Source organism: Enhydra lutris, unplaced genomic scaffold (genome assembly GCF_002288905.1).
Source record: "Enhydra lutris kenyoni isolate GAN:26980312 unplaced genomic scaffold, ASM228890v2 scaffoldscaffold47, whole genome shotgun sequence".
Classification (NCBI taxonomy): Eukaryota; Metazoa; Chordata; class Mammalia; order Carnivora; family Mustelidae; genus Enhydra; species Enhydra lutris.
Window position 1 is genome coordinate 14,060,877 of NW_019154131.1, and position 27,018 is coordinate 14,087,894.

Here is a 27,018-nt window from a genome sequence, read left to right on the forward strand (position 1 = left end):
TCGGGCTCTCTGCTCAGCAGGGAGCCTGCCTCCTCCTCCTCTCTCTCTCTGCCTGCCTCTCTGCCTACTTGTGATCTGTCAAATAAATAAAAATCTTTAAATAAATAAATAAATTTTAAAAAGCCTTTATTTATTTATCAGAGAGAGCATGAGCACGGGAAGGGGCAGAGGGATGAGCAAACTCCCTGCTGCCTGGGAAGCCCCCTACTTGGGGCTCAGTGCCAGGACCCTGAGATCTTGACCTGAGCTGAAGTCAGACACTTAACTGAGCCATCCAGGTGTCCTGCAATAGTTTAGATTGTTTTTGTTTTGATTTGTTTTTTAAAGTAAATATGCAGTTAGTCCTCAGGGATCCACCTTTCCTTGACCCCATCCTTCCTGCATTTTGCAGATATGACCACTATCCTGAATCTTACGTCTATTCTGATGTACGTTTGTAAAAATAATTTTACTACAGGTGTATGGATCTACCTATACAAACTCTTCTGGCATATGAATAAATTTCTCTTACTATACTCCAAAATGTCCCATGTAAATGTTTATATTTTGAACTAGGATCTAAGGAGGGTTCATTCATTGCTTTTGGCTGTTTTGTCCTCTTACTGCTTTATTCTAGAATAATGCCCCTGCCCCCTTCCTTTTTCAGTGACATTGTTAGGAATTGTTTTTAACAATCGTTTTGTATTTAGCTTAAACAACACATTTACTGATTTTTTTTCTTTTTTTGGCCAAGATTACAGCTTTTATTTTCCTTTTCAGAAGTATATCTCATCGGGCACCTGGGTGGCTCAGACAGTTAAGAATCTGCCTTCACCTCAGGTCCTGATCCCAGGGGAGGCCGCTTTTCTCTCTCCTGCTGCTCCCGCTGCTTGTGTTTTCTCCCTCTCTCTCTCTCAAATAAATAAATTAAATCTTTTTCAAAAAATCTAAAATATGGGGCGCCTGGGTGGCTCAGTGGTTTAAGCCTCTGCCTTCAGCTCAGGTCATGATCTCAGAGTCCTGGGACTGAGCCCCACATCAGGCTCTCTGCTCAGCGGGGAGCCTGCTTCCCTCTCTCCCTCTGCCTGTTGCTCTACTTGTGATCTCTCACTCTCTGTCAAATAAATTAATAAAGTCTTTTAAAGAAAAATCTAAAATATTGCAAAACTTTGACAAAAAGTGTTTGGTGAAGAGGTTACTTATATTATTCCCTGCACCTTTAATATGCTGAAATATAATTCTTTTAAAAAACAATTTATGGGGTGCCTGGATGGCTCAGATGTTAAGCGTCTACCTTCAGGTCAGGTCACAATCCCAGGGTCCTTGGATCAAGCCCCACATTGGGCTCCCTTCTGAGCAGGGAGCCTGCTTTTCCCTCTCCCACTCCCCCTGATTATATTCCCTCTCTCACTGTGCCTCTTTCTGTCAAATAAATAAATAAAATCTTTAAAAAAAAAATTTTTAAAGAGAATTTCAAGTAAGATGTAATATTAAAGTATAGGAGGAAAAAGTTGTTTACTACAAAAAAGTTGTAGTAAACAAAAAATGTTGTAGTTGTTGGGAGGCCTGGGTGGTTCAGTGGTTTAAAGCCTCTGCCTTCAGCTCAGGTCATGATCCTGGGGTCCTGGGATTGAGCCCCGCATCGGGCTCTATGCTCAGTGGGGAGCCTGCTTCCTCCTCTCTCTCTGCCTGCCTCTCTGCCTACTTGGGATCTCTGTCTGTCAAATAAATAAATAAAATCTTTAAAAAAAAAAAAAGTTGTAGTTGTATACTACAAAAAAGCATAAAATAATATTAAGATCCCCCAGCTCACAACAAAGCTCTACCAATTTGGGGGGGGGGGAAGGAATCCTAAGAGTACAAATTCTACAATATCTCGAGGACAGCATTACCTCAAATGACCTATCAAACACTTCTAAAATATGAATTTCCACTGCACTTCCTAAACAGACACAAATATGTCCTCACTTTCAAGGCAGACAAGAAATCTCCAAATTGACATGAGGACTAATTTCATGGTTTCACAGGACTTAAACTAAGTCTTGTACAAGAGTAATGGTCTTTCCAAGTTGAAGTGAAAACAAAATGCCAAATATGCCAAGAATTCTAAGAGTCATCCCATTATCCTAAGTAATGCTCTATCTGAAGCTTTGTCATTCATCAAACTGTGCAGTCTTTCCTATGTCCACTCTTTTTGCTAGTGCCTATCCCAAGCCTTGCTCTCTAATCTATGACCTTTCCTAACAAGTGTCCTCTTCTTGTGTACTTGACTCCCAAACCAATCATCCACCCCAGCTATGTTCACCCTTTTCTTCCTAAGTCCTATGGACTTAGGTTCATGCCATGACCTTTGGCCTGCATGAACTCAAATATGGCCTACATCTATCACATTCTCCATTCTGGCTACATCATTCACAGGTATTTTAACGTATTTATCGCTTCTCTTATTCACCTAACATTTACTGAACTCCGTAACAATTTCTTGTACACAAATACTAGGCAACCAGGGAAAACGGAATATAAAATGGGTTATCAGGTATTATAGAGAAATCCATTTTAGGTGTGATAGTGGTGTAATAGTGTGATAGGTATGACAGTGGTATAACAGCTGAGAAAACTGAGATATTATAAAATTACTATAATTTTTTAGATGTGACATTACCATGGTAGTTATACAGCAAAAGTCTTTATTTTTATGGGAATACATGCTGAAACACTTAGAGTGAAGTGTTAAAATATATAGAACTCCAACTTGGTTTAGCAAAAACACATACATACACATATAAAGCAATGTAGCAGATGATGATAGTTAAAACAGGTGGTATTCAAGTAATTATTGTACTATTCTTTCATGTTAGACAGCTGTGGGCTTCTACACAAAATCTTGTAAGCAAATGTTTATAGCAGTATTACTCATAATAGTGAAATAGTGGAAACAACCCAAATGTCCATCAATGGATGACGGATAAGCAAAATATGGTTTAGTCATACAACAGAATATATTCATAAAAAGTAATGAAGTACTGGGGCGCAAGTACTGGGTGGCTCAGTGGGTTAAAGCCTCTGCCTTCGGCTCAGGTCATGATCCCAGAGTCCTGGGATCAAGCCTTGAATCCGGCTCCCTGCTCAGCGGGGAGCTGCTTCCTCCTCCTCTCTCTGCCTACTTGTGATCTCTGTCAAATAAATAAAATCTTAAAAAAAAAAAAAAGTAACGAAGTACTGATACATGCTACAACTTGAATGAACCTTGAATATACTGTGCAAAGTAAAAAATTCTGCAAGTGAAAGAAACCAGATAAAAAAGCCTCACAGTATATGACTTGCATAGACAAATCCATAGAAAGAGGAAGTATATTCGTGGTTGCCCAGGGACTGGGAAAGGGGAAAGTGGGGAGTGACTGCTTAATGGGTACAGGAGTTCCCCTTTTTTTTTTTTTTTTTAAAGATTTACTTATTTTTAAGAGCAAGAGCATGGGGGAGAGTAGCAGAGGGGAAAAGAGAGGGACAAACAGACTCTGCACTGAGCACCAAGGCAGGGCTCAAACTCAGGATCCCAAGATCATGACCTGAGCCAAAAACAAGAGTCAGATGTTTAATCAACTGAGCTGCCCTAGGATAGCCTCCCCTAGGATTTCCTTTTAAGGTAATAAAAATATTCTGGAGCTAAAAAGTGCTGATGGTTGCACAATTTTGTAAACTTACTAAATGCCACTGAGTTGCACACTTCAGTGACTAAAATGCTATGTGCATTTCACAATGAAAAATAACTGGGGGGAAGAAACAAGATAAAAATGTAAAGGAACTGCTATCACAGTGAGGAATACTGATGGGGAGGAGGTTTAAGAAAGAGAAAAACAGGGGCACCTGGGTGGCTCAGTGGGTTAAAGCCGCTGCCTTTGGCTCGGGTCATGACTCCAGAGTTCTGGGATCGAGCCCCATATTGGTCTCTTTGCTCATCAGGGAGCCTGCTTCCTTCTGTCTCTCTGCCTACTTATGATCTCTGTCTGTCAAATAAATAAATAAAATCTTAAAAAAAAAAAAAAGAAAGAAAGAAAGAAAGAGAAAAACAGGGACGCCTGAGTGGCTCAGTTGGTTAAGCAGCTGCCTTCAGCTCAGGTCATGATCCCAGCATCCTGGGATCAAGTCCCACACCGGGCTCCTTGCTCGGCAGGGAACCTGCTTCTCCCTCTGCCTCTGCCTGCCTCTCAGCCTACTTGTGATCTCTCTCTCTCTCTAACAAATAAATAAATAAAATCTTAAAAAAAAAAAAAAAAGAAAAGAAAGAGAAAAACAAATAACCAACCTGGAAGTGAAGCAGGATACTGCAAAAGAATACTCCTTGCATATACTTCTTCTGAGGCAGGATCAAATGAAAGAGGAGACATTGGTGGTAAAAGATCCACAGCCTTAAAACACAGAATTCATCATTTTGAAACATACATTTACTCAGTACCATAATAACACTAAGTTAATCTAAGAACAGATGATTTTTCCCCCTACGAAGATAGAATTATCAAGCATATAAATTATCCTATAACTATTTTTAAACGAATGAGTACAATATTAGAACAAGGGGACTACTCCACCTCCAACTGTGCCTCAAATGTAATACTACCTAATAGCAAAAGAAATGTCTCATTTTCTTTTTAATATAATCCTCTGAATCTAAAAATAGTAACTATAATTCCAAAGCAGACAGTGAATACCCAAATACATACTTAGAAAAATAACAGAAACCAAAACATTTGAACTTTAGGCTCAGGTGCAAAGATGACAACTTACACATGCATAGCATTCCTAGACCATTTGTAACATAAATCACAAGACTGCCTTATATTAAACTACTTTCCAAAAGGCAAGTCAACATTACTTACTGGAGTCAAACCTTCAATTAGACTGAAAGGAGACAGACCAAGAAATTCTTTCCACTTTTTATGCCATTCTCCTTGTTTTTCAACAACAGAATGTTTTATATTGGTGACATCTTCCTTTATTTTACACCTACAATAGCATAAAAACAGAACTTCATTCAAATCATGAATATATAAAAGTACTGAGTAAAATTTAAGAATACAACAGTTTGCAGAGAAAGGTAAGAAAATATAATCGGAAGTTCAACCAGTATAGTACATAAAAACTGAATAAACTCACAATGAACATTCAGAACCTAAAGTACTTTTTTCCTTTTAAGACCAGAAAGCAATCATACATCTATTATTCCATTTATCTTTAAAATATTCTTTTTCCCTAATTCTGAATTCAAGTCCAAATTCTACACCTATACTCTGTCCACTCCTAAAGGTAGTCCTACCTCCCAATTACTCTACTCAAATAACAAATTTTTCTGAGGCTTAGTTTTACGTAGACTCCAAAGAAAAGCTTGAGAAAGTTAAAATTATTTCGTAAAGAATTATCACTAAGGGCAAATAATTTATTCTAGACAAAAAGAAAACTACATTAATTGTCCTTTCTACTTAATGTGTCTCTCCAGGACTTTTTGAGTTCTAATAAAATGTTCACATTTGTTTGCCAATGCTAAAGAATTATCAACTACATGAGTTCTGCTGAAAAATTATCAAACCACCCACTCCTCCCCCAATAATGCAACAAAAGATCTTTCTATAGTACCTCATATACTTCAGATCTGATAATCTCTCTCTCTGAAGTTTGGCCTCCTTTTCCAGGAAGTGAAGGTCTATTGTCATTCTTGCTGGGTCAGCCTGACAACGTTCATATTTCACTACTTTCAAGACTTCATTTAATAACTGAATAACTGTTAACAGGTTCAATTTTCCAGCCTCATAAACATTTCCAATGTGCAACTTAGGATTCAGAGGGGGGGAAAAAGTGGTTCTTTAGATAATAAACTGTTAAATAAATATATTTATGTTTTTTACTATTATATTAAAAAGTTACCTTAAAGAAGAGTGAAACAAGTCAAATGTCTACCCAAAAATGAAGCCAAGTAAATAATTTTGGTCCAACAAAAACTACTGTGAAAGGATTTAACATGCTGTGCCATATTTTTATATAATGCAAAAAAGTTGCAAGCTAGAACAACAAAAGAAATGCAAATAAATGGAAAGCAAAATAAAGACTGAGGAGAAAGAGCAGGTTTGGTTAAAGATCATGAATTCATTATTTTAACAAAAGGTGCAAAGTGATGACCCATAATAACTGATTCCAAAATCAGACATGTTTATTTGGCCTGCACAATTCCAGTATTTTAAAAATCATTTGAATTAGCTGCCAATCAACTAAAAATCTTAGATTTCACATAAAAATTATTATTTCTCTAAATACCTCATCACTTCCTACTTTACCCCTTTTGTTACACACAATTAGCATACATTACCTATCTAGCCTCTGTAGGAACCTGAATTTGCAGACTCTGATTTTTACATACCAGAAATTTGCAGGGCTGGCATGTTATCTATTACAGTGAAAGCTTTACAGTATCACAACACTATTTTACCTTTGTATTTCCCTATACTATAATTAATGCCTGGCATATAGCAGATACTTAATAGATTATGAGTTCACTAAGAAAAAAAAAGATACAGGCTATACAGATGGAAATGTCATATAAGCAAGTGGAAATAATTTGATGCAGTTCAGGTAGACAGAGAGACTAGAAATACTAATTTGGGAATACCACTGTATAGGATACTGATGAAAACAGAATTAAGAAAACACAGATGGGGGCGCCTGGGTGGCTCAGGGGGTTAAAGCCTCTGCCTTCGGCTCAGGTCATGATCTCAGGGTCCTGGGATCGAGCCCCACATCAGGCTCTCTGTTCCACAGAGAGTCTGCTTCCTCCTCTCTCTCTCTGCCTGCCTCTCTGCCTACTTGTGATCTCTGTCAAATAAATAAATAAAATCTTTAAAAAAAAAAAAAAAGAAAGAAAAAGAAAACACAGATGAAGAAAAGTAGGGGGGAAGAAAAGTAGGCACTAAAGGAACCATGGAAAGACTTTCATTTGAAAGTTAGAGAAAAAGAATCAGTAGAAAAATTGAGAACAGCTGTCTGAAAAACCAAAGAGAATAAAGACACAATGTCACAAATGCTAATGGGAGAAGAGACTAAAATCCTTAACAGAATCAAGAAGAAAGAGAAACCACAGGGTGGAGACATTTTAAAAAGACATTTAGCAAATAGATCACTGCTGCTCTCCTTGAGATCTTTTTTTTTTTTTTAAAGATTTTATTTATTTGACAGACAGAGATCACAAGTAGACAGAGAGGCAGGCAGAGAGAGAGAGAGGGAAGCAGGCTCCCTGCTGAGAAGAGAGCCCGATGTGGGACTCGATCCCAGGACCCCGAGATCATGACCTGAGCCGAAGGCAGCGGCTTAACCCACTGAGCCACCCAGGCGCCCTCTCCTTGAGATCTTATAAAGAACTTGTACCATACCATCTTCCTACTAAGTAACCTCCTCCATGCATCTACTATATGATGTAGCACCATAAAAGGGATGAACAGTGAAAGTTCATATATATAAATATACACACTCTAATACATAATATATACATGGTTAACAATAGTCCTCTGTATGAATGCTCTACTAGATTTAGTCACAAAAATAAATTCTGGAGTAAAACACTGTAAGAAAAAGAATATACATTATTTATGTTTACATATTATATATTAGTTATATATTGAATACATGTATTTATTATTACTATATATAATAATTACATAAAGAGTTTTCTCAGTAGTTTACTTAGTATCAAATGCTTACCTGACACATTTGTTTCTCAATTCTATCAAGTAAGAGCCTTGGAATATTGATAGCAACATTAGTTCCATCTAAAGTATATTGGTTAACAAGATTAAGGACTGCATTAACAACTTCTCTTTCTTTTTCCAAATACATGAGCGTTTCATTCACTGAAGCCCACAAAGACCGAACCTTTAAAAACAAAGACAAAGACTATACATATCTGTACATATATCAAAGAAATGTAAAACACAAATACATGCTCACTCTCTAGAACAAATGAAGTACTCCTACAATGATTTCTGATGAGGAAATTAACTGTCTAAAAGCATTCATACTACTTCCAAAGGGGTTTTAAAACTAAAAAATGTCTCAGGAGAAAAAAAATAATTTCTCAGGAGAATTTAGCCCACCATGATTTTCAAAACAAATCTAAGAAACTTCATACTACCAAGATGCAATTACCATTTTCTATGTTTTGACATGCAATATAATAGAAACTTTCAAGCAGGGGCACCTGGGTGGCTCAGTTGGTTAAGTGACTGCCTTTGGCTCAGGTCATGATCTCAGGGTTCTCAGATCAAGTTTTCCACTCCCTCTGCCACTCCACCTCACTCATGCTCTCTCTCAAATAAATAAAGAAAATCTTTAAAGGGAAAAAAAAAAAAAAAGGAAGAAAGAAAGAAAAAAAAAGAAACTTTTCAGGGAGAAATAATAAAAGATTTTCAGGAAGGGAAAAAAACACACTACATATCGATACTAAGATTCATTCAAGTTCCAAAAGGTAAAAACATGAAAAACCATGTTTTTTTTTTTAAGATTATTTATGTTATTTATTTCACAGAGAGAAAAAGAGAGAAAGAGAGAGGGAGAACACAAGCAGGCAGAGTAGCAGAGGGAGAGGGAGAAACAGGCTCCCCATTGAGCAGGGAGCCTGATGCAGGGTTTGATCCCAGAACCCTGGGCTCGTACCTGAACCAAAGGCAGGTGGCTTTTAATCCACTGAGCCACGAGGTGCCCTGAAACCATGCTTCTTTAAAAGCAAAGAATCTTAAACATGTATTAACCTGTCTATGTTCATTAAATGCATGTGTAAGAGCATTTACAGGTGGCAGCTGCACCTGTGGTGAGCAGAGCATGACAGCTGTCCAATCACTAGGCCATATGCTGGAAACTCAAGGAACACTGTGTGCCAACTATACTTCCATTAAAATAGTAAACAAAATTTTTAAAGAATGTTCATAGCACTCCCATTTGTAAGTCAAAAACTGCAACTAACCCAACCGTCTACTTAGATTAAAAAAAATATGTTGTGCTATATTCATAAAACACTCCATAGTATTGAGAAAGGAACACACAACCTACACACACAATGGCACAGATAAAACAGCATGAGTCGAAGATAAACACAAAAGAATATATTCTACACTCCCCTTTAATATAAAGTTCAAGAAGTGTCGAACTAATCTCTAATGTAAGAAAGAAGGAAAGTGTTTACTCTTGCGGGGGAAATGGTTGTACATGAAAAGGGGCTTGAAGCTCCCAGAGTAACATTCTGTTCCCTAAACTGTATGCTGGTTACATACGTGTATTCACTTTGTGAAATTTTATCAGGCTACATACTTATGACTTCTGCACTTTTTTGTACACATGGGATTCCTTAAAAGAATTTATAAAAGTGGGAGGCGAGCAGGGAAATACAATTGCACCCACGTTTCTGTTTGTGTCTTCCCACCGTACAAAGTTAAGTCCCCAAAGAAGACTCGTTGACTGGCAGTCTAGGCGTCTCACAGGATTGCATTTCCTTGGTGGAAAAAGATCCAGAAACTGGTTCTCAGATTTTTTTTCTTTTTTTTTTTATTCTCAGATTTTTCCTTTTATTTTGTTAATGGATAAAAAATTGACTGGACTCAGGGAAAGTGGTTACAAACTCAGGAGAGAGCAATGTGAAAACTTTCAAACACGTTTCACATCAACCTATTAAATTTACAATCAAAGATACTGTGTTCAGTAATAGAAGTATTCATATTCCACAAAGCTGGAAGATCCAGGACAGAAGTGACTTTGCCTCTTTCTTTCACTGCTAGAGCTCTAACATCTAGAACACTTGGCACATGGCAGGTATCAATAAAAATTCACTGAATGGATGAATAATTATTTCCTGAGGAGGGCACTCACCTTCCCCAGTGACAAACTGTCTGGAAAGCCAAATTAACACCCAAAGCAGCTCAGTGATCATAAAAACAGGACGAAGAGCTTGAGAGAGAGTTCATCTAAACATAAAGGCCTAAGAAAACACTCCAATCGCACATCAAAGCCACCCTCTGAAAACCTCAGACTATTTATGTCTGCCAGATTCCTCCCTACTGCCAAGCCAGCTTCAGTGTGACTTCTTATTCTTCCATACTTAATATCTCCCTTCAGTTAACATTTTATTTACATAAATTAATACTACTGATTAAGTTACAATCAAGCTGAACTTTTAACCATATTTAAAACTGCTTTTGTATATATTTAGTCTCATAAATTATAAGTTAATTTTTCCATTATATTCATGCTTTTTTGATACTTTTATATATCACTTATTAATGAGTTTTTTAAAAAGTAACAGTTTAACAAAAAGAAATGACAAAAATAGAATATAAGGGTCCAATTAAGTAAGTCAACACTGCACATCATGAAAGTAAGAAAGATTAAATTTCTCCCTTAAAAAGTCACCTCACCTTTTGGATTTTCTCTTGTATATTACTTTGGTCATCATAGGGTTCCATTCTAGTTAAAAAATAAATTATCTCATTAGTCATTTTTTTTTTTAAAGATTTTATTTATTTATTTGTCAGAGAGAGAGAGGGGGAGAGAGAGCAAGCACAGGCAGACAGAATGGCAGGCAGAGGCAGAGGGAGAAGCAGGCTCCCTGATGAGCAAGGAGCCCGATGTGGGACTCGATCCCAGGACACCGGGATCACGACCTGAGCCGAAGGCAGCTGCTTAACCAACTGAGCCACCCAGGCGTCCCTCATTAGTCATTTTTTTTTTTATTTCATGGTAATTTACCACCAAAAGAGTGAACTGATCCATAAACCCACTCACTAACAACCACTCCAATTTTTTAAAAAATACAATTCTAGCTCAAAGCAATCAATTTTTTTATAGATTTTATTTATTTGACAGAGAGAGAGCGAGAAAGCACAAGCAGGGGAAGCAGCAGAGGGAGAGGGAGAAGCAGACTACCACTAAGCAGGGAGCCTGACTCAGGGCTTGTTCCCAGGACCCCAGATCATGAGCCAAAGGCAGACCCTTAACCGACTGAGCCACCCAGGTGCCCCAAAAGCAATAAATTTATAAGAAGAAGTGGACTAGGAATCAGAATTATGTTCTAATCCTATGGGACTCAGTTTCCTTACTGGTAAAATGCAGGAGCTGCACTAAGGCAACTTTCAGCTCTCATGTAAAAGTCACTTACTTTTTTATTTGGTTTTGCTGTTCCATACATTCTGCTCTCAAATTTCGTACTTGTTTAACTGACAATCTGTAAGAAAACATACAAATAACAATTATAATTCCACTACAATTAACTGGTATAGGCCACTTTGATATTTTCCCCCATTTCTTATCTTTTCTCAAGGCCTCTAAAGACTACTCTTCCAAATACAGCCAGCGGCCAGCTGAAGGAGTCTAGACTTCCTCCAAGACTTACAGTGTGATCTAACATACAGGTTGCTATTGAGATGGACCAGGACTTCTCGGCTCATATACACTCTGTCTTCAAATAAAATGCTGGAAGTAGGACTACTCTGCTCTCTTATCCTCATCACACATAACTAGGGTCACGACACGCAACATTGTAGTTTCAAGATGATTTCAAAGGATTCTTTAGTTTTCACAATAGGTAACACAACATTTAAAAAGTTGTCTTGGGATGCCTGGGTGGCTCAGTGGGTTAAGCCTCTGCCTTCAGCTCAGGTCATGGTCTCAGGGTCCTGGGATTGAGCCCCACATCGGGCTCTCTGCTCAGCAGGAAGCCTGCTTCCCCCTCTCTCTCTCTGCCTGTCTCTCTGCCTACGTGTGATCTCTCTCGCTCTGTCAAATATATAAATAAAATCTTAAAAATAAATAAATAAATAAAAAGTTGTCTTACTGTAGTTGTTTATAATCATTAAAAATTTGACACAGTTGGGGCACCCGGGTGGCTCAGTGGATTAAAGCCACTGCCTTCGGCTCAGTTTATAATCCCAGGGTCCTGGGATCGAGCCCCACGTGGGGCTCTCTGCTCGGCGGGGAGCCTGCTTCCCTTCCTCTCTCTCTGACTTCCTCTCTGCCTGTTTGTGATCTCTGTGTCAAATAAATAAATAAAATCTTAAAAAAAAAAATTTGACACACTCTATTTCTTGAGACTAGAAACCTTGCCTGTCTTGTTTAATGCTGTACGACAGTGCCTAAACAATATCTGGCACACAAAAGTAACTCAAATAAAAATTTGCTGACAAGAGGAACCTAAATATAACACAAGATGAGATGGTTAAAGAAACTATGGAATACCTACTTGATGGAATATCTACTTAATGGATACTCAACTATTAAGTAGATATTAAAAGCAATATACTTTAGAAAATTCAAAAAATAAAAACAATTTTTCAATTTTTTAATAAAAGCAATATAGTATGGCAATATGGAAAAATTTACAGAATGAAATATGAAGAGAAAAAATACAAAATAGAATGAGCAAAATAATTACAGCATAAAGATGTAAATCCATGTTTAAAAAAATGAAAAACACCTAAGACAGTGAATTTTTAAACTAAGGTAATATTTTCCTTTGCTCTAAAGTTTTATGTACATCTGCACAGTTTTAAAATCTTATTCAGAAGTTATCTGGCTTTAAAATGAAAATAGGACACTAAGGGGTTTTGAGGTAGGCACAGATTACTGCCACTGAAGGTACACTGATGACATTTGCCAAAGAGAAAGGAATTTTCATTTTCTTTTGGGTGGGGTGGGGGGAGAAAGAAAGAGCATGCAAGGGAGGGGCAGAAGGAGAGGGAGAGAGAGAATCTTAAGCAGACTCCACACCCAGTGCAGAGCCATGAGGAGGGCTAGATCTCACAACCCTGAAATCAACCTAAACCAAAACCAATATGCCACCCACACGCCCCTGGAATCTTCATTTTCTAACGATCAGTGTATTACTTACTGTGCATTTTCCTGATACTTTCGGGTAACGCAGTCTTCTCTTTGCAAAATGTGTAAAAATCTATTACGTGCCACATGGCATCTGGCAATGCATTTGTGCATATCTTGTGATTTTACATTAAATGTCTCTGTAAAACGTATAGAAGAATCTATATGGAAGACAAGATCACAGAAAATATCAAATATCAAAAATTGGAGATTCATTAATTTTAAGAGATTAATAACTCAAACAACTAACTCCTTCTTAAAAACTGGTATGCCACATAAACAGATAAAACTAATTTTAACAAAAGCATGGAAATCTATTTTTAAGTAGGCAATTAAAAAACGGTATCTGAAGTTGAGTTGTTTTATAGAATCATAAAAACTTTGAAAGTTTCTCTGCCCCAAATAATTCTTATTACCACAGCTTGATATATCCATGAACAAATACACTGTTATACAAGAGCAACTTCTTACCAGGATCTCTTCACAACAAAGAAAGAATATCAATTAAAAGAGATGAGGTTAGATCACAACACGTCTTTTGCTGTTTATTTTTCTATCTAGTAAGGCCAACAGGACAACCAAACAAAACCAGTCTCCATTTCTCAGGTAATTCTTGGCTGTGTTAATAATGATCAAAGCAGACCCTGAGAACAATCCATCCAAACATTTCAGAATCCACATTTTTAGCTGTAATAAATCCTACTTTAATGGCTAAATGGATAAACGGATAAATGGAGACCACTCCAGTGCACCTAACATTACTAATCCAGGTCCTAGTGCTACCCCCAAAGAAACCACAAATTCTATATATTCAACTGGGGATGAGTTCACTGAATGTGGAAGTCATCTAGACACTAAACATGCTGACTGGAATTGATTTAAATCGGAAATCAGAAATAGGAAAACCCATGCTTAGAAGCCTTATGCACAACAAACTCTTGCTAAATCCAAACATACATACTTCATATGAATTACTTTGGGCTAGTGCTCACTTCAACAGCACATATACTAAAATACTTTGGGCTACATGTAATTGGAATAGACCATCTACGAAAAGAAAAACTGGTAACAATGCTTATGTTGCATTAAATTTTACATATACAAATACTTAAACACCAAAATCATGAGTCTGTTCTTAAAAAATCATGCATAGAAAATAAAATGGAAAAAAAAGGTTTACATATCACATCACAGAGAAAGGATAGTAATAAATAAGAGCTCCTATAAATGGAAAAAAAGCAGTAACTTAAGAGAAAAATGAACAATTATGAATATAGTGTATAAAAAAACACAAGCTGCTCTTAAATATATGAAACAATTTTCAATCTAACTAAATAAGAGAAATACAAATTAAAACCACCCTGAGATTCCACTTTAACCTATCAGACTAAAAAGATAAAAATGTCTGACCACACATGTGTGTGACAGAGGTATAAACTGATCAATCTCTACAGAAAATACACGGATAACTAACGAAATGCACAATTCCTTTGACCAAGCAAATGGTAAATGGTCTTCAGGAATTATACACACACACACCAATAGTTACTTACGTTCATTAGAGGCTTTCAAACTATAGTTCCTATAGAATATTAACTATTACCTTGTGAGGTAATTTAATGTTTTTATCTTACCTTGCTTTATTAAAATCTCTCTATGACTTACAAATTATGAAAAACAAAAATTTAAAACTGAAAACAAAAAAATTCTTATTAAAAATATAACTTACTTTTAGAATGGGTTTTGATATATTTTATTGCAACAAATCGTGCAAAATGATACATCAGATGAATAAACTTAGGACCACCAGGAGAAAGAAAAAGTGATCCAACAACTTGAGGAAAGCTACTTCCACATTCCACCTATGGAAAAAAGAAATAAGATAATTTGAAGACTTTATGAATAATAACCTTATCAAGTAATAACCATAACTCTGGGGAGCCCCAGCTGCACAGCTGGTTAGGTGTCTCTGGGTTTTGACTCAGATCATGATCTCAGGGTCGGGATCAAGCCCCCCTTCTGGCTCCGCACTCAGCGCAGAATCTGCTTAGAATCTCTCTCTCCCTCTTCCTCTGCCCCTCCCAACCCATGCCTCATGGGTGCTCTCTGTCAAATAAATAATAGATCCTTTAAAAATAGTAATAATAATAGCCATAATTCCTACTATGTAAAGATTATTCCATTTGAACCAGAAATTGAATATTTTAATATTTCTAAACTCTTGGCGGACTTGGTCACAAAAAATAATTATAATATAAAGCCACAATTATGGATACTATATGGGGACACAAAGTAATCTATTATCAAAGAAGTTTTCTTTAGGGGCACCTGGGTGGCTCAGTGGGTTGAGCCTCTGCCTTCGGCTCGGGTCATGATCTCGGGGTCCTGGGATCGAGCCCTGCGTCAGGCTCTCTGCTCAGTGGAGAGTCTGTTTCCCCCTCTCTCTGCCTGCCTCTCTGACCACTGGTGATCTCTCTCTCTGTCAAATAAATAAATAAAATCTTTTGGGACACCTGGGTGGCTCAGTTGGTTAAGACGTTGCCTTTGGCCCAGGTCATGATCCCGGGGTCCTGGGATCAAGTCCTGCATCGGGATCCTTGCTCGGCGGAGAGCCTGCTTCTCTCACTGCCTCTGCCTGCCTCTCTGCCTGCTTGTGTGTACTCTCTCTCTCTCTTTGGCAAATAAATGAAATATTTAACAAATAAATAAATAAAATCTTTTAAAAAATAAAAAAATTTTTTAAAAGTTTCTTTAAACAAAAACTATGACATAAACTCGCAAGAACTCAGAAACCTATTTCCAATGCATCTAGGCAGCAAAGCTGGTTTCCTAGAAATACACAAAATCCTAACCAAAACCACCAAAAATATTATTTTAACAAATATTTCCTTGCTACTATACTGTTAGCATAAAAGCATTAAAGACTTCACCTCCAAAAAATTAATGAAGGATTATACTTCAATAAAGCCAAAAATAAAATTTAAGGTCGTTTTTTTGTTTTTTTTTTTAATTTTATTTATTTGACAGACAGAGACCACAAGTTGGCAGAGAGGCAGGTAGATAGAGGCGGAAGCAGGCTACCCGCCAAGCAGAGAGCCCAATGCAGGGCTCGATCTCAGGACCCTAAGACCATGACCTGAGCAGAAGGCAGAGGCTTAACCCACTGAGCCACTCAGGCATCCCTTAATGTAGTTTTTTTTTTTTTTTTAAAGATTTTATTTATTTATTTGTCAGAGAGAGAGAGAGGGAGAGAGAGCAAGCACAGGCAGACAGAATGGCAGGCAGAGGCAGAGGGAGAAGCAGGCTCCCCGATGAGCAAGGAGCCCAATGTGGGACTCGATCTCAGGACGCTGGGATCATGACCCGAGCCGAAGGCAGCTGCTTAACCAACTGAGCCACCCAGGCGTCCCCCTTAATGTAGTTTTTAACTTAAGTTTACATCTTCCAAAAAGAGCATACTTACAGAAATCTTTTTTAACCATTCATAGCAATGTTTACGGAATTCAGTGTCACTCTTTTGGTCAAAAGGAGGCCAACAAAGCCTTAAAAACAGATATAAAAGCATTAGAATTATGAACAAAAAAACTCGGCAAAATTTTTAAACATGAAACTTCTGTCCTATACTAGAAACATAAATGATAAACGAACCAAAGCTAGTATTTATAGATTTCAACTAAAGAAGGACACCAACCTGTGAGAAATTGGGTATTTTCTTTTATAAGTTACTATAAGGTTGAGGCCAGTTTACCATAAATCATCAGTGTATACATATATTAAATGAAGGAATGAAACATCATTAAAATTACTACAAATTAGCTAAAGAAGACAACACTCTCAATGAATTCACTGAACTAAGCAAAAAGATGGTATTAATAAATTAGTATGTTAAGCCTGGGGGGTGGGGGGTGAGAGAGAGAGAAACATAAATGGTTGCACAGGAAGAGCCAGAAGGAATGACGTGAGAGCTTTGGACTTGCAGAGACAACCCATAACACAGTCAGTGTGTACTACTGTTTTGTGTATAAACAATATATAAAATGATTAAAAAGTTCTGCCTCTGTTTTAGTCAAAAACAATAGATTTAAAATTTACCTATTACTTTCCCCTGATAAATTTTTATTCTGAGACATAATTATTTGTTTAGGACCTCATTTTTTAATACTTCTATGTCATACATTCTATAGTCATGTAAAAAATTAAGTATGCATGGAAAAAAAAGTACTAAAAGGCTAAAATGTCAGCAGTGCTATTTTCTGGTTAGTGAGTTTAGGAATGATGTTTACTTCCATCTTTAGATTTTTCTGTATTTCCTGAATTACTTAAAATGAACTGTATTTTGTTTATAATCAGAAAAAGGGGGAAAAATTAGAAAATCTATTTTTATTTGGGCGGAATAAGTCCTATAGCTTAAAGATAGAGATTTCTAAAAAAGATGTTTTAAATATACGTGTGCTCCTGGTCACTCATAGCTTTAACTGGACACAGAATATTAAGAATAAGTTATCAAAAATAACAATGCCTAAACAATTTACTTGTTGCTTTTCTTCTTAAGATTTATTTTTAGAGACAGAAAGCACAAGTGGGGGGAAGGACAGATGGAGAAAGAAAGAATCGTAAAGCAGACACTGTGCTTTTCTATTTAAGAGGATAAGAGCAAAATACAAATATCAAAAAAACTTGAACACTTTTTCTGGTGGCAGAAGCCCAAATCACATGCAAAATATCTTGGAACCAAAGTTTACAGGTATTCATGTTTTTATCTCCTCCTTAAACTAATACTCAACAGTATCTAACATTAGACTAAACTTAAAAGGAATGATTTTCACCTACAGCACTTAACACTTACATATCACTGACAAAAATAATAAGGATTTAGAGACACCCAAAAAGTAAAAATAGACAAGGGGCGCGTGGGTGGCTTAGTGAGTTGAGCCTCTGCCTTCGGCTTGGGTCATGATCTCAGGGTCCTGGGACTGGGCCCCACATCAGGCTCTCTGCTCCTCAGGGAGCCTGCTTCCCCCCCCCCCCTGCCTGCCTGCTTGTGATCTCTCTCTCTCTCTCTCTCTATCTGTGAAATAAATAAATAAAATCTTAAAAAAAAAAATAAAAATAGACAAGACAAGTAATATTGCCTACGGAAAAAGGAGTAAGGCAGGGGGTAATCAGCAAGAAAAAAAAAAGAGAGTAAGGCAAAACTATACAAATAGATTGGTACCAATTAACTGTTTGGCCTAATTGTGACTAAGAAGAATGTTAGGAACTAAGTATATAAAACAAAAGTCTTATCTATAAAATAATCAATGATTTTAAAATATATGATTTTTAAGATAGGTACCAAAGAAAAATCACTCAGATTTACAAAAGTCAAGCACTAAATTTGTAAGATTCAAACCTGACTTTTGTGATATCCATTCATACTAGTAAAAGGACAAAGCTGAAATTCTGGCTTATATCAGAGCATGCTCCCTTTTCAAATTTGAGAATGACTACTTATAAAAAGAAAAGAAAAGAACTTGACTCACTTGAAAACTTCTTTGGTGAGAGACTGGTCCAGTGTTTGAAACAAAAAATAAGAAACGATTTGAAAGGCATCACGGTTCAACTTGTCAAACATGTTCCTAGTAGTTTAAAAAGAAAGAGAAGCAGGGAAAAAAAAAAAAGAAAAATGGTTAATAAAACTAGACAGCATCAAAAGCTGTGTAAGAGTTTAACACAAATTAGTATTTTTCATTCTCTTCAAGAGGGCAAAGCAAATTAAGTTTCTTTAATTCATATATATTTTATAATTAATAAAAACAAGTAGAGTGCCTGAGTGGCTCAGTCATTAAGCGGCTGCCTTCAGCTCAGGTCATGATCCCAGGGTCGTGGGGCAGGCTCCCTGCTCAGTGGGAAGCCTGTTTCTCCCTCACTCCCCCTGATTGTGTCACCTCTCTCCCTGTGTTTCTCTCTGTCAAATAAATAAATAAAATCTTTAAAAAAAAAAAAAAGAAAAACAATAAAAATTTTCTGATTCTGATAATACTGATCAAATAGAACACTGGCAGAACTTCCTTTATTGAGGGGCACCTGGTTGGCTCAGTTGGTTAAGCCTCTGTCTTCAGCTTGGGTCATGATCTCAGGGTGCAGGGATGGAGCCCCACATCAGGTTCTCTACTCAGCAGGGAGCCTGCTTCCCCCCCACCTCTGCCTGCCTCTCTGCCTACTTGTGATCTCTCTGTCAAATAAATAAATAAAATCTTTAAAAAAAAAAAAAAACTTCCTTTATCACAATGAGAATATTCTACAAAAAGGAAAGGAAAACCTAATTAGGTGGAGAAAACTGTGGCCTATTATATCCTGAAAATGATAGAAACCAATATCTACTGAATAACAATAAAAACAGCTACCAATAGTTTATCATTTCCCAGGCAGTATTTTAAGGCTTTTACAGGCAATAACTCATCTAATCTTTACCACAACCATAAAGTTAAATACTGTACTAGCTGCTTTACCATGGATTAATTCTAATGACATCAGATTGTGGTTTTTTAAATTTAGAGAGATTAGATAATTTGCCAAAACTATCCAAAATCACATCGGGAAGCAGAAGAGCAGTGACTTGAAATATGTCATCTGACCCCAGAGTCCAGGGTCTTAACCATTACATTTTAACCCCAGAACCACCCTTATATGAGGTAGTTATACCAAGTCTTTTAAAGTTTTGATTGTCCTGATTTTCCTAATCAAGACAAGCCTTAAAAAAATACAATTACAAGTGATCCGAAGGGGCACGTGCACCCGAATGTTTATAGCAGCAATGTCTACAATAGCCAAACTATGGAAAGAACCTAGATGTCCATCAACAGACGAATGGATAAAGAAGATGTGGTATATATACACAATGGAATACTATGCAGCCATCAAAAGAAATGAAATCTTGCCATTTGCGACGACGTGGATGGAACTAGAGGGTATCAGGCTTAGCGAAATAAGTCAATCGGAGAAAGACAACTATCATATGATCTCCCTGATATGAGGGAGAGGAGATGCAACATGGGGGGTTAAGGGGGTAGGAGAAGAATAAATGAAACAAGATGGGATTGGGAGGGAGACAAACCATAATTGACTCTTAATCTCACAAAACAAACTGAGGGTTAATGGGGGGAGGGGGGTTGGGGGGGTGGGATTATGGACATTGGGGAGGGTATGTGCTATGGTGAGTGCTGTGAAGTGTGTAAACCTGGCGATTCACAGACCTGTACCCCTGGGGATAAAAAGATATTATATGTTTAAAAAAATAAAATTTAAAAAAAAAAAAATACAATTACATTAAAAATAACAACGAACAGGGGCACCTGGGTGGCTCAATGGGTTAAAGTCTCTGCCTTCGGCTCAGGTCATAATCCCAAGGTCCTGGGATCAGGCCCCGCAACGGGCTCTCTATTCACTGGGGAGCCTGCTTCCTCCTCTCTCTCTACCTGCCTCTCTGCCTACTTGTGATCTCTCTCCGTCAAATAAATAAGTAAAATCTTTTAAAAAAATAAAAATAAATAAAAAAATAAAAATAACAACCAAGAAACCAAATCATATAGGAAATGCTACACAGCTATAAGGAATCAAGAGTTAGTGTAAGGGCAGTACGGCAGCCACTGGGCCAGAGTCATCAGCCACTGTTCTAGGATGGATGTCCACTCCTCACACCCTGTGTCTGGTAAGACACAGAAAATTGAGGCTTCAGGAACTGCCAGAGCCAGGAGGAGGAGAGTTTTCTTGAACTTCATCTACAACAACCTGCTGATGAAAAAGGATCCACCTCGGATGTCATGTTCCACTGTATGGCCCACCTGTAGGATTTTAAGCTACACTTTGGCAATTCCCAAGGCAAACCAAGTCAAACTTGGCACAGAGATACAGCCGCCATTTTTCAAAGTCCTTGTAGTAAAGTCTGAGTAGTAGCAGGGGAAATGGAGTGGGAGAAATGGGGTGGCTGGGTGACGGACACTGGGGAGAGTATGTGCTATGGTGAGTGCTGTGAATTGTGTAAGACTGATGATTCACAGACCTGTACCCCTGAAACAAATAATACATTATATGTTAATTTTTTAAAAACTTAAAAATTAAAAAAAAATTTAAGTTCTCTGGATAAGTGAAAAGGGGATAAAAATGCAGCACACATCCCAAGAGAAGTTAAAAGGTTACACTCAGGAAAGAAAAGAAATAACCTGTCAAAGTTATCAGATAAAAGATTATAAGAACCCTACCCCATTATTCTAGTATAAAAAGGTCATCTGCATGGGTGCAAAAGAGAAGAGTTCACCACAGTAGTATCAAAAGAAGTTAAAAGCAAAAGAAGCAAATAACCATAAAGGAAAAGTCTCAGAAGAAACCGAGGACATCATCAAAAAGGGGCAGGGGAAGCTCATTAGAACATAATAGAATATATCTAAGGATATTCTATGTGCTAATATGAAATATTCTTAACACTTAAAACAGAGATCTGAGATCTTTTCATGTCTGGTACATTTTCAATAATTATCTGTAGGGATATCTCAATTGTGTGATTCCTTATTTTCAGACTCAAAAAAAAAAAAAAAACTGGCTTAAGAGTTAGGCAATTACTTGGGGTGCCTGGGTGGCTCAGTGGGTTAAGCCTCGCTGCCTTCCACTTAGATCATGATCTCAGGGTCCTGGGATCAAGCTCCAGGTAGGGCTCTCTGCTCAAGAGGGAGTCTGCTCCCAGCACCGGCCCCCCCAACTGCTCTGCCTACTTGTGACCTCTCTCTGTCAAAGAAATAAAATCTTAAATTAAAAAAAAAAAAAGTTAGGCAAATACAAAAGGAGCTGTGACGCACTGGAATGCAGGACAAATGTAGGGGAGTACACCTTTGAACAGAAAAGGCTTTGTTCTCAAGTTGAAATAAAATGAGTTGAGATTAAAGTTCCCATGCTTATCCATATGTCAAACAACTCTTGTCCTTGAAATGTTTCTATTCCTCAACTGACACAAAGGAAGATCCTTCCTTCTTATTATCTCTCAAGCCTGATATTTTTCACATAGTATCCTGTTGTCTTCCCTTTGACACTTACTAGAATTTTTAGTAAGACATTTGTTGAAGGTTTGTTCATCCGCTAGACTGAAATTCTGCAAGGGGAAAGTTTATATACCTATTCTGTTCACCCTGCGTACCCATATTATATGTAAGTGAATTTAAAAAGCTAAAAAAAAAATGTTAAGTAAATTTGACAGTATATTCAAGTCTGAAGCATTTTAAAGAGGACACCTGTTTCAAAATGATAGCTCCCTTCTAACAACCAACTAAAATGACTCTTAGGGATAATCTATGATGGTGCTGGGGAGGAGGCAGCACAGATTTTAACTAATTTTCAAAGGTAGAAAACAGACTGCAGCTGGAGAGAAAACTCAAATTGCTAAACACTGAAGAGAAGGATGCGGTGGAAATGGCAAGCATCCTCAATGAAGGCCTGGAGAAGCTTCAAGCTTCTCTGCCAGCACAAAGAAAATGAAACTATACTGTGGGCAATTAAATCATGTGAAATAACTGGACTATTTATTAATACATAAGTATAACCTTAGACATGCTCTCTACTGGTTGACAATTTTTAGAATAGGTTTCTAAACAAAGCACTTCTACATGTAAATAATAGTAACCTCTAAACAAATAGTTAACCAGTAAATCTTAATTCTGGCTCTAAGCAAAAAAAAAAAAAAAAAGTATGGCTCTAACCTTTGTCAGTAAAAAACATACATTTGAAAAAAGTCAAGAAGGCAGGGGAGGGCAGGAAAGTGTGAGTGAGCTAATGAATTATAAATAACAGCAACTTTCACTGTGAAATTACGTAGTGGGGAATTAAGAGATCGTTTGAACTGATACATCAAGAAATAGACGTCTAAGCACATTAGTAAAACACTGCCGCTAGAAGAAATGAAACAATCAGAAAAGTCAAAAGACTGAGAACAGTTAACAGCCTACTTATCTCGAATTTCTCTTGGGCTATAGTGGGAAAGATAATACCCCCTAAGTTGGTAAGTTTAGACACAGAAATACATACAAAGTATCTAGATTTATGTTCATAACCATTATATTAGTGACAAAGTAGGGAGCGATTTTTACTTTCCATTCTCATACCCTTTCCTACTATTTTTTTCTGAACTACGCAACGTCTCGGTTTGTTAATTCAAAAAGTAAAAATTACCAACTAGAAAACAACCACCATGAAAGGCTCCTTGGGTCCCAAAGCCGTTGAACATACTGTTCTCACACCCTTCCACGACCAACTCTCCATCCCTCCCTGGACTTCACAGACCACCCAGCATCACCACTAAAGCAGGATGAAGCTATCCCTCCAGTCTTGCCCCAAATGCAGACATGACCCCTTACAAAGCGTTCCCGGCACGGTTCCCTGATTGATAGTTTCTGCCACCAGGCTGGCACCCGCAAAGAGCAAGGGCTTTGTAGCCAGTGCCCGCACAAAGTAACCGCGGGACTACTTGATTCATCACCCAGCGAGGTCCGCGAAAAGGGTGGGTCACACCAGCGCGTCCCAGCTCGGACTCCCCCGCCCCGTCAGCCCCGGCTCCTTACACTCCGAGGTGCGTGTGCGACACGATCTTTCCGCAGGCAATGGTGGCCGGGCCTGGCTCGAAACCGAGCGCCTGCAGATACATCCAGAGATGCTCCTTCTCGAAAGAGGTGACCCACACAGAGCTCATCTTCGCCGTAGGCAGTATCACTGCAAAAGAAGTAAGCACAGGCCCGAGAGATTCAGAGTGGCTTTAGGCTCCCTCCCTACCGGCAGCCTGAGGTAGCGGCGGCCCCTCCATTGCCACCGCCTGTTCCTCTGTCGCCCGGAGCCATGTCGCCTCAAACGGCCATGAAGTCTCAGAGAAACGGAGCCTTCAACGGTACTAGGTACGGCAGCCTAAGCAAAGCCTACAAAAACCAAGACTCCCGCGCTTCCGGAAAAGCGGTAAGCGCTGGCGCTACCTGGCTTCCGGTGGAGGAGGGACTTCCACGGCCGACTATATTTCCCGCCATGCAATGCATCCTCGTTTCCATCTCGTCCCGCGAGGCCCTGCCGAAAAACTACAAAACCCACAGTGCATGGCGTCGCCAGCGAAGTCTTTTGCGTTTGCGTAACTTCAGACGCCATCTAGCAGTTGCTCCGAGGCTTGGTGCTTTTTTATGTTTTGTGGCTATGGTTCCTTTTACTCCTAATGGTTGATTTCGTCAGGTTAAAAAAAAAAATTTTTTTTTAAATGGAGCTTTGGGACTGTGGCTCGGTGTAGAAGAAAAAGCAATGGGTTCCATCCTAACCTATCTCACTAGCTGTGGGTTGTAACGACATTTAAACCCTAAGCCCCAGGTCTATCATTTATAAAATGCCCTCTTGTATGCCCTCAAATGCTGAGTGTTCCTTTCATCTTAATGCTGTAAGAAATCTGGCAGCAGGGACGCCTGGGTGGCTCAGTTGGTTGGGCAGCTGCCTTCGGCTCAGGTCATGATCCCAGCGTCCTGGGATCGCGTCCCGCATCGGGCTCCTTGCTCGTCAGGGAGCCTGCTTTTCCCTCTGCCTCTGCCTGCCATTCTGTCTGCCTGTGCTTGCTCTCTCTCCCTCTCTCTCTCTGACAAATAAATAAATAAAATCTTTAAAAAAAAAAAAAATCTGGCAGCAAAACTGCCTCGGAGGGGGCTTTATGCGATGGATATTGACTAGCATAAATAAAGAATGGAAAATGGGGCGCCTGGGTGGTTCAGTGGGTTAAAGCCTCTGCCTTCGGTTCAGGTCATGATCCCAGGGTCCTCGGATCGAGCCCCACATTGGTCTCTCTGCTCAGCAAGGAGCCTGTTTCCTCCTTTCTCTCACTCTGCCTGCCTCTCTGCCTACTTGTGATCTCTGTCAAAAAAATAAATAAAATCTTTTAAAAAATAAATAAAGAAAGAATGGAAAGGCCAGGAGAGTAAAGAAAATGGCAAATCATGTGCCACTCCACTCAATCTTTATATGCCAGCAATCCAACTTACATTTTAAAAAATAGCTTAATGTGTCATTCTAGGTGAATGACCTTATAACTACCACCAAGGACAAGAAATAAAACTTTTCCAGCCATTCCTGAAACCCCTCCTTTCCCAAGAAAAGAATCACCATTCTCACTTTTATAGTAATCACTTCTTTGCACTGTCTTATAGTTTTGCCAGTTAAATGTGCTTCTCTGGTCACTATAGTTCAGTCTTACCCTTTTGATACTTGTCTTGCCCTCTTCTTTTTTTTTCAGTCTTTAACAGATTTTTTCTTTTTTTTAATACTATCATTTAATATACAGGCTTTCCTCCATCCTCCCTTACTCCTTTTTTTCTTACAACTTTTCTGTTGAGGAACAGGTGCTATTTGACCTGAATAATATGCCTTACTATAGGTTTTACTGATTGTGTCTTTGCTGTAGTTCAACATGTTCTTCTATTTCTGCCCTCTGTATTTCCTTCAAATTGGCCCCTGGATCCAGAGGGATTGATGAGATTCAGATATGATTCCTATGGCAAGTCTAGATGATGGTGGTGCTGTTTCATCAATCTGTACATAGCTTTATTTATGCCATTGACAGCCATTGATGCTGAATGCCTAGATCTATTAATATAGTGGACATTGCAAAATGTCAAAATTCTAATTTATTATTTGCTATGAACTGAATGTTGGTTCCTCCCTCCAATTCCTGTGTTGAAACCCTACTCTTCAATGTGATGGTATTAGAAGGTGGGGTCTTTGGAAGATAATAAAGATTAGATGAGATCATAAGGGTGGAACCCTCCTGAACAGGATTAATGTCTTAAGAGTCACAAGAGAGCTTGCTTAAGGATCTGCTTTTTCCACCATTTAAGGATACAAAGGGAAGTGGATTCTCTGCAACCTAGAGGGGTCTTCACCAAACCCAACCAGGCTGATATCCTGATCGCAAACTTTCAGTCTCCAGAGCTGTGAGAAATACATGTCTGTTGTAAACCACTCAGTCTAAGGTAATTATAGCAGTCCAAGATAATCATTTTTTTCTTGTTAGTAGCAATAATTTTATGATAGAAATTTTCCCACATTTACTGTTTTATCCAGGGGTACGGATATAAGGAAAAACAGGGCGTCTGAGTAGCACAGTCAGCTGGGAGTCCAACTCTTGTTTTCTGCTCATGTCTGATCTCAGGGATGGATGTGGGATGGATCCTGTGTTGGGTTGCACATTCAGTGTGGGGTCTGCTTGGGACTCTCTTGCTCTCACTCTGCCCCTCCCCACCTCTAAAATAAATCAATAAAATCTTAAAAATATAGGTGTATATATAAAGGAAGATAAATCGTTCATTCTTTCCCTTTATTTTTTCTTTTTTAAATTGAAGTTCAACTGAGTAACATACATTGTATTATTTGTTTCAGGGGTGCATGTCTGTGATTCATAAGTCCTGTATAATACCCAGTGCTCATTACAATACATGTCCCCAAAGTCCATCACCCCATTACTCCAACCCCCCACTCCCCTCCCTTCCAGCAACCCTCAGTTTGTTTCCTGAGATTGAGTCTCTTATGGTTTGTCTCCCTCTCTGCTTTCATCTTGTTTCATTTTTTTCTCTCTTCCCTATGATCCTCTGTCTTATTTCTCAAATTCCTCATACCAGAGAGTTTATATAATAATTGTCTTTCTCTGATTGACTTATTTCGCTTAGCATAATACCCCCTTGTTCCATCCACATCCTTGCAAATGGCAAGATTTAATTTTTTTTATGGCTGTTTTTCCCTTTATTTAACAGTTAATTGGTTTGTTATCATCCCCTGAAGGTGACCAATTAAATTTTTATATGTATAATGATACACTTCGATATTTAACAGGGTTCGCACTTGATGGGGTTCAACCTATTGCAATTATTACCCTTACTGAAGTTTAAACTGTCCTATCTTTAGTCAATGGGAAACTCTTCAAGTCAGTTTCCTTGCCATCTGGAGTAGCAAGAAGTTCAAGGATCATCTTGTAAATTTTCTGCCTCAAACCTGGAATCAGCCATTTCTCCAAGAAGCCCTGATTTCTTTTAGTGGGAAAAGACATTTCAAAACTACGATTTGGACACTAGGGATGCTCACAACTACTGGGTTAACCATTGTTTCTAC

At 38.2% G+C, this 27,018-nt stretch overlaps 1 protein-coding gene across 2 annotated transcripts in view; it reads right to left on the minus strand.

Moving 5' to 3' along the window:
* The window catches only part of LOC111156627 (HAUS augmin like complex subunit 6), a 44,759-nt gene extending 21,057 nt beyond the window's left edge, over positions 1-23,702 (minus strand). Inside the window, exons 1-11 of one of the 2 annotated variants that reach the window (XM_022517626.1) lie at positions 23,460-23,702; positions 18,399-18,494; positions 16,340-16,418; positions 14,606-14,738; positions 12,890-13,037; positions 11,162-11,227; positions 10,422-10,470; positions 7,720-7,890; positions 5,608-5,801; positions 4,854-4,875; positions 4,283-4,385 (exon numbers count right to left, since the gene is read on the minus strand). In XM_022517626.1, coding sequence (XP_022373334.1) covers positions 4,283-4,385; positions 4,854-4,875; positions 5,608-5,801; positions 7,720-7,890; positions 10,422-10,470; positions 11,162-11,227; positions 12,890-13,037; positions 14,606-14,738; positions 16,340-16,418; positions 18,399-18,494; positions 23,460-23,587 — 1,189 coding nt within the window. In that variant the 5' untranslated portion in view covers positions 23,588-23,702. Of the gene's footprint in view, positions 1-4,282; positions 4,386-4,853; positions 4,981-5,607; positions 5,802-7,719; positions 7,891-10,421; positions 10,471-11,161; positions 11,228-12,889; positions 13,038-14,605; positions 14,739-16,339; positions 16,419-18,398; positions 18,495-23,459 lie in introns of both variants that reach the window. The other variant, XM_022517625.1, reaches the window with a different exon arrangement.
* Positions 23,703-27,018: the final 3,316 nt, after the last annotated feature.